The 8799-nt window shown below is 40.5% G+C and overlaps 1 protein-coding gene across 1 annotated transcript in view; it reads right to left on the bottom strand.

The window, feature by feature from the left end:
- Positions 1-452: 452 nt before the first annotated feature.
- The window catches only part of zfand6 (zinc finger, AN1-type domain 6), a 56084-nt gene continuing 47737 nt past the window's right edge, over positions 453-8799 (bottom strand). The window contains exons 4-6 of the mRNA XM_052040362.1: positions 6880-6989; positions 4654-4770; positions 453-1328 (exon numbers count right to left, since the gene is read on the bottom strand). Coding sequence (XP_051896322.1) covers positions 1180-1328; positions 4654-4770; positions 6880-6989 — 376 coding nt within the window. The 3' untranslated portion in view covers positions 453-1179. The remainder of the gene's footprint in view (positions 1329-4653; positions 4771-6879; positions 6990-8799) is intronic.

Raw genomic sequence — 8799 nt, 5'->3', positions numbered from 1 at the left:
TCCAGATTTTTCCTCTTAATTGAAGTATCAGTAGCACAAGTCAGTCATGGAGAGAAAATCAGTGATTTGGTAAATTATTCTAGAAACACAAGACAAAGAACATATGGCAAAGGACATTGTTTTTAAACAAACTAATGTTATGATTTTAAAATACACTTTAAATGACTGTATTCACGTGAAATGAATCTCACAGTAAAGCTAGTAGTGTTACTCAGCAGTTTAAATTTGAAAGTAACAAAATTGAGAACTGTATATATTTCCCATGTGTATATAACTGACAGGTTTTACTATCCAGTAAGCAAATATGCAAAAGTAATCAGAAATACATTGCTAAATCCAGAGGGTAGGGATGGGTGTGTGTAAGCAGAGAATAATTTAACCAGAGTCCCGTATTTACTTTAAGGTAAATATAGGAGTTTTCCATGACAGATTAAAAGAAAACAAGTCAGTAGTTTTCCTTTATAATTTTATTTAATCAAAGTGAAGACAGTGAATAAACTAACATAAATACAGCACAATTACCATCCTGTGTTTCATGTATGCTCAGAGTTAAGCATCACTGCATTTTTCCGATTATACTTGTAGTCAGCACTGAAGTGCGTATGGAGTTTTTCCATTCAGGATACATATTGTAAAATCAAACCACATACATTTGCTTGAAGTACATAAATAATGAAATGGAGCAGCAAACAAGCTAGGATGCCAACACATAGGGGCCTTCTCGTGAACAGAACAAAGCAGAGATTAGCATACATTCAGTTACTGATAGGCCCATTTGCGCCCTGCTATGTTAGAAAATCGTGCTGCAGAGAAAGGCCACATACACAAAAGAAGAAATGCAAATCTGAACCATGCATGTAATATTGGAAAAGCACAGCCCTCCAATACTTCTACTTGTGTTTTAAAAATAAGCTCGACACTTAACTAAGATTAATATGGCTGTAAAATGGACACTTCTAAATATGCAGTAATTTTCCAACCACAGAATATTCAAAGAAAAGTGAAAGAACTCTTCAGTCATTTCTCAGACTCTATTGTCCGTGCATGCATGATTTAAAGATCTATGCAAGTACAATGCTCCAAATTCCCAGAATGAACTACAAAGCTCAGCTTATCCTCTCCGCTGTTTAATTAGGTTCACGTGGTTTAAAAGAAAAAAAATTTAATGTAAGTAGCAGTTCAAATCTTCTGGATCTTCTCTCCAACTACAACAGGATTTTCTTTCCTTATTTTTTCAGCAGCGTCAGCTTTGTAATCATAAGGACAACTGTGTTTATCAGAATAACGATGTAATCCACAGAACAGATTTCCACATCTGCAATCAAATCCTGGAAACAAAAACACAGTTAGAACAAGTATTCACAACTCTGGACATAGTTGGAAATCAAACACTCCAGTCTAACTCACTAACCTGAGGGTTTTAGTAAATTAGTTCTGATGTGTCTGAATTATTTTGCCTCTTCCCAAATCTATATTCTTACTCAAAAGTTTTACTAAGATATTTAAAAATGATTGAAACTGTAATTAGAAAGTGCCCTCATCTCTTGGGTTATCCCAAATGTTCTACAAGGACTGAATCACTTCTGCAAGAAGTTATTAGCAACTGTGACAGCAAATTTGTCCAGTGAATCCTACAAACAGGCAATGTTGGTCTAACTTAGCAGATTAGGCAGCATCTGTAGAAGTAAATGGACAGTCAATGTTTTGGGTCAAGACTCTTCATTTGGACCAGGTGAAGGGTCATGACCCAAAATGTCGACTGTCCACTTCCCTCCACAGATGCTGCCTGACCGCTGAGTTCCTCCAGCAGTTTGTTTTTTGCTCCAGATTGCAGCGTCTGCAGTCTCTTGTGTCTCCAACAAGTTGATCTGTTTTCTTGTGGAGTTAGTTAAAGGAAGATTGTTTGCTTAGGCTACTGAATAGTGCTATGAAATTTTATGCTGCAAATAAATAGGAAAACAAGGACTTGCAACAAAGTAACAAACCATCACTATCATATCACCAATGGTTTCCAAGAAAAAATGTCTTCAACTGCCGACTAAGAGTTCTGGAAATGTCTCCCCTTTTCGGCAGCCCCGCAGGGTTGAGGATGACTTGGTTTCAGTTCAGTTCTGTGGTTCTGAGGTGGTTAGTGAGGCCAATGTGGGATCCACAGACTGTCATAGGATCGGCAAGAGCTACTACTGTGAATTGGTATTTTGGGAGTTGAAGGGTTCCTTGTGCTGTTTTTGATGGGATTCCGGGTGCTGTTGTAGAGACTTGTTCTCAGTGTCATTTGGAAGGCTCCTTTTCCATTTTGAGAGGTCTTGGGCCAGGGATACATACAAGTCCGTGAGCATGTTACACTTTTTCAAGCAAGCTTTGAGAATAACTTTGAGGCAACTCCTTTGCCCACCTGGTAATCTCCCCTCCAAGCTGTCACAACAAGAGTCTCCATTTCAGCAGTCAAGTGTGAGGCCTACATACAATGTGGTCCGCCAATTGAGGGCAATTAGAGTCTCAGTGCTGGGGACATTGGCCTGGGAGAAAATGCTGATACTGGTTCACATTCACCGAGTCAGTTTGGAGGTTTTTCCCAGAAACTGTGTTGGTGATACCTCTCCAGTGCTCCGATAAGCCTCCAAGTCTCAAATGCATACAGGAGGTCAGTGACCACTACTACCTAGACCATCAAGCTTTATGCCAGAACTGAGGTTTTGACCTTCAAGCACACTTCCTCATGTGGCTAAAGGCTGAACTGGCACACCGGAGGCAGTGAGGAATTTTGTCTGCCTTTGTTCAGAGATGGCTCCCGAGATGATGGAAGGCAGTTCATGTCTTACAGGGTCTTGTCTTGGATATTTATTGTCGGGGGTTGTGTGGGTGTTGGTGTTGTCTAGCAGGAGCTGGTCAGTAGAGGACCCTTGTTTTGTGGATGTTCAGTCTAATGACCATCCCCTTATAGTTGACAATGATGGAGCTCGGCCTCCTAATGTGTATCTGTGCAAGCATCGTCTGCAAACTGCAGCCGGGTGACAAGAGTTGGAGTGATCTTGGTTCTGAAGTGGAGGTGATGTAGATTAAACAGTTTCCCGTTTGTCCTATAGATGAGCTTCATCCCAGTAGGCAGCTTGTTGGAGGTGGGGGGCAGTTATTGTGGTAAGGAAGATTAAGGAAACCTTTCCTGTCACCAGTCTGCACAGGGATTAAGATAGAGAATGATACCAGATAGAGCATGGAGATGAATTTTGGCAGCCAAATTTGACAAGGATTCTCCAGTCCCTGACAGGAGAATCTCCAGAGTCAAAGGTTCTGTATATGGTGGGAGGAATCTTGATCACATAGTTATCCCCAAACACTGATTACGGTAACAATGGAGATAACCAAAACAATCTTAAGGTGGCTGCAATACCTAGAAGCTGGAATTTAAAATGGGTTATTGTTTCAAACTGCTGCATAGCAATTACCTGTAATATCTGACCTAATGATCACTGCATTACACCCATTTTAGTTTACAAAGAACTTCTCCACATAGTAAAATGTACCAAGGACAGACTGGAAGGTTTAGTCAAGACGTAGGAGAATTTTAAAGAAAGTGACATGAAATACATGGTGTTCAATATTTTTGAATGTAGGCCAGAGGTAGGGGAAGTGGAGTTTAGGAAGAGCTCTCCAGGAGGTAGTGAAATGGTGAAAGGTTCTACAATCAGTGATGGGATAAGAAAGTCAGAAAAAAAATTGGGGCAGTGAATAAAAGAGAATGGAGCTGAAACGCTTAAGAGTAAAATCCAGGACTGCTCAAAACTCCAGACATAGACTGTAGTGAAGTCTTGGTGAGCTTTCACAACGAACATGAGGACTTCAACTTTGACAGATTAGAGAATGCTTAACCAGATATAACCAAGAGCAATGTGTTACCTGTGAAGTGCTATTCACTATTTTGGACTGTGTTTATTATTACCTAAACTGAAGTTTATTGCGAAACAATGTTAGAGCGGTGATGAAGGAGTGGATTAAAATTTCAGTGGCTGAGAGGGAAAAGTAGGAATCTATGTGACGTTACTACCAGCATGTAAAAGGGCATCTGTGTTGTCAGAGCTAATATTCCACCCAGGATAGAACGCCACAGTTGTAAGCTTGGCCGTTTTTATTTGTGTATTTTTTGGGATGTGAGTGATGCTGGCAAGGCTAAGCCATTCACTGCCCATGCTTGAGAAGGTGGTGGAGAGACACCTTTTCAAAGCGGTGCCGTCTTCAAGTTTTGTTGAGTTGAGAGTTCCACGACTTGGACCTAGCAACAATGAATGTAGACTGGGGTTGCAGTGTTTATCATCTACAGTATACACTGCAGTTTGTCACCTACTGACTACTTGGAGAGCACCTCCAAAACCCACAATCTCTACCACCAAGAAGATCAAGAACAGCAGGCAGGAGACACAAGAGACTGTAGATGCTGGAAATATGGAGCAACACACAAATGAACTGGAGGAACTCAGTGGGTCAGGCAGCATCTATGGAGGGAAATGGACCGTCGACATTTCGGGTCAAGACCCATCATCTGGACTGGAAAGAAAGGGGAGATAGATTCCCACTTTTTCCATTACTGAGGAGCAGCTGGTTAATCACTCGACATATTTGCCTAGTGTGTACATTTTTTCCATGGATCATACTGACCTGTAAGTCCCACTTTCTTGCGGCAGGTAAAACAACGATTTTTCTTCTGTTTGGGTTTTTCAGGGGACTTGTCCTGTCCATCAGAAGAAGTCTGTGCAATTTCTTTTGATGTAGAAGCTGTAATAGATAATTAGAAATTCAATAAAAGACAGAATTGTACATTGATCACACATGGCAACTCTATGGGAAAGAGAGGGTGAGAGACATGGAAAGCAAGAACCAGCATAGCTTTATTATACAAAGAACATGCCCCAAGGAGAAATTTTTTTACCTAGATCTGTGAATGCCTCCTCTATTTTTCTCTTAGTCCTCCGTGAAACCTCTTCCAGCGGTATGCAGTCGTCTGCCTCACTCTCTGTGCTAGCATCATAGCTGTACCCTGTATCTGTGTTCTTGGATGAACTGGAGTAATCTGAACTATCCATGGAACAGTCTTCACCATTATTGCCCACTAATGATTTGTCACAACTGTCCAGCGTTGCTTTCTCTAACTCTTGCTTCCCACCCAAATCTGCCACAAGAATCAGACCATTTTCAATTTCAGGCACTTTTTAAAAAAATGAAAATCATTCCACTATACTACTTTAATTTTAGCCACAGCCATTTCCACTAAGGAATTTTTTGATATCTGCAAAATATTTATATATTTTAGGTATGTGTAAAGCTTCATTTTCAGAAGTTAATCTAAAATTTATAAACAATTTGTTTTTTTTACTTCCCCTCCGGAAGGTATCATCATTTTCTAGTTTCAGTTACCATTAAAGATGATGCTCAAATGGCTACTTTGATTGTGAGAGCTAAAACTTGATAGATCCAGGCTTCTTTTAGCTTGCATACAGCGGACAGATTTCCACAAGGACTAAGTGATTTTATGAAGTAAACATGGATTATTTTCCTCTCTATAACTCAACATTGGTTCAGGTCAAATATTATGATAGCTCAGCTGTTGTAACAGACCAAGACAAAGATGCAGAAGAATGTTACACTTAATGAGTTATTAGCTAAAGGGTTGAATTGTCACAATGTTTAATAATGAACCAAGGGGAAATCTGATTCAATTCATAAAATCTGATGGCTTGAAGAACAGTTCGAGAAAAATTGCCAGTGAGTTTGCAGGAATGTAAAATGCATTGAAACAGATAGGTCTTTGAAGAGGCTGCCTGATGTGCTGAGTGTTTCCAGCTATTCACCATCTGCATACTTTCATTTCCAATGGAAATTGGAAAAAACCTTTGGTTAGAATCAGGACAGGTTAACAGGGGTGGGGGATTTTCAAAGGAATTCGAAAAGACATTCCTTCAAGCATAAAAATTAACCCAGCGAAGACACAAGAGACTGCAGATGCTGGAACCTGGAGCAACACACAAAAAACTGGAGGAGCTCAGTCCGGATGAAGGGTCTTGTCGAAATGTCGATTGTCCATTTCCCTCCATAGATGCTGCCTGACCCACTGGGTTCCTCCAGCTTTCTATGTGTTGCTCCAGAACCAGGCTAGTTCAAACTACTGTAAATGGCTAGAGAGAGCCGGTCTTGGGGGGGCTGGAGCAGACCACAGAGAGACATGGGGAATGAAACCAATGGGGGAAGGGCGTGAGCTGGGTGGAGTAGAAGAGCAGAGTGGACGTCGAGGAACGGAAGAGAATGTGGCAAGAATGGAAAGAAAGTGGAGCAAGAGAAGTAGCTGTTAAAGTGCGGCACGGTAGCGTAGCGGTTAGCGCGACGATATTACAGCGCCAGCGATCGGGGTTCGATTCCCGTCGCTGTCTGTAAGGAGTTTGTACGTTCTCCTGTGTCTGTGTGGGTTTCCTCCGGGTGCTCCGGTTTCCTCCCACATTCCAAAGATGTACGGGTAGGTTAATTTGGGTTAAAAATGGGCGGTGCGGACTCGTTGGGCCGGAAGGGCCTGTTACCACGCCGTAAATAAAATTAAAAAAAAAAATTTTAAATTGAGATCCTGCCTGATTAAAAGCGAATGCATTGTGAAGACTCCACACACTTAAGGCGACGGAGGAACTACTCTTGACAAAAATTAGGGAACTTACACAATTGTATTTACTCCTGATCTGCAAGAATCTTGGGCCATACCAACTCTTATTGTTTTCATGGTATGGCTCGCTCTAACAAGTACATACTGGGCAAGTTGCTATCTTTGTGTGTTCAAACCCATTTCAAAGTATGCCTTTTGTTTTCAGAGGGCCGTTAAATGATATTTGGAAGGAGAATTACCCTGTAACTCCTTTTTGGGTATTTCTTGTTTATCTTCTGTGTGGTCCCCATCACTTTGGGGATTTGTTACAGATTCTTGGGATAGTAGCAGCAACTGGTTGGACACTGATCTGTAAAAGAAAGCAGCAAGTTTAAACAAAAATTAAATTTAGTGTGTATTTAGCAGAACTAAATAGAATTTAATTCATAATTGGAAGTAGAAGAACATGTTCTACATCCCCGAAATAATGAAGTTTGGGTGTTAAAGTCATCAGCATCTCAGTCTTTCAGGAGCAGGAAATCATTAGGTTCTCTTTCTCTGTACCAAACTTAATTTCCTCAAGCTATTTTAAACATTCCCCTTTTTATGCTTTCTCCTCGTAAGTGTAATATTTACTTTCTTCACAACTTCTTGCTTAATCCATCATTTTGAATACTGTCATGAATTTATCACTGATTACTTCATGACATGACTTGGATAAAAAAGGGCAGAATTTTCCAATGCTCATGCCTGCTCAATGAGTTTCAGGCTCAGCCCGTAGGGAAAGCTGTAGAGATGTCCATTTTATCTGATATCCTTCCCTCGTGCAATGCCAACATTTCTGCAAGAAACAAAGACTTTCTGTTGACAACCCCTGCCTCAGATTCTACATCAACAGAATGCCTCCAAAGAGTTGTCTGAAGAAACCGGTATGAAAAATAACCTTCAGCCTCTGACAGATGCTCTGCGTAACAGGTGGAGCATGTTTAGTTATGTTTAATGTAACTGGTTAACCCTCAAGGGAATCTATCCTGTGTTCTAATCATCCATTAACTTCTGTTGATCTTGCGATCACAGCTCATTTACTTAAATAACCATAAGAAACTGACATTTATCAAGTTCTTTTATTTTGACTTGTTAATCCCTCCTCAGTCATCCTTTAGATCTATAATGTCCCACAGGCTTCCTTTATCAAACCCCAAACTATACAATTTAAGAGTAACAGGTTTTGTATCAAACTGTGTGAACAAGAACAGAGACAGAAGAGACTGCAGATGTTGGAATCTGGAGTGACACATAAAAGCACTGAAGGAACTCAGTGGGTCATGCAGCATCTATGAAAGGAAATGTACCGATGAAAGGTCTTGACCCAAAACATTGACTGTCCATTTCCCTCCATAGATGCCGCCTGACCTGCTGAGTTCCTCCAGCGCTTTGTGTGTTGAACAAGAACAGAGGTTGTCAGTAAAGTATAAAAGGATTCAGCATGTGTAGAGAAACAAACGTGTGAATAGGTTTAAAAGTAAAACAAATGTTTGACATGGAATTGTGGAGTTTGACATAAACATGCATGAATGCTGTTATGTTTATTTTTATTTTGTCATGCAAGTTCTGCATAATTTATGTTAATTGAAGTTTATGTTAATTTATGTCTGTCATGTTTGTAATGTACTGTGCTGCTGCTGCATAAAGTTCATGTTGATGGCATTTATACCTTGGATATGTATGCCCATGACAATAATCTTGAACTTGTAGTTATAGCAGATTCTCAATATAAACTCCATCAACAAATCTATAATGTCCTTATCTAGAATAAACCCACTTTAATAAGAAAAACAAACCATAGCTTATAAAAACCATAGCTTCACTATCAGAAATGCAGACGTGTTGATCCGCCACCATCACCTGATCCCATTCCAAATCCAGGGGAACTATAGCAAGCCTCAAAACCAATAACGTTGCAGCTGTGTTACACAACCCAGGGAGTCCAGAGGAATTTACAACTGCTTAAGTTTTGAAACCATGCATCCCCCATTCCATCACAGAACTGATCCATAGGGCATAAAATGAGGACAACGTATAAAATTGTGTTCTGCCTCAAGTTCTTACCCTCTCCCAAAGGCGCAACTAGTAAAGCCGCTGCCTCACAGCGCCAGCGACCTGGGTTCAATCCTGACCCC

Source organism: Pristis pectinata, chromosome 28 (genome assembly GCF_009764475.1).
Source record: "Pristis pectinata isolate sPriPec2 chromosome 28, sPriPec2.1.pri, whole genome shotgun sequence".
NCBI classification, from domain to species: domain Eukaryota; kingdom Metazoa; phylum Chordata; class Chondrichthyes; order Rhinopristiformes; family Pristidae; genus Pristis; species Pristis pectinata.
This window is presented reverse-complemented; position numbering and strand designations above follow the sequence as displayed.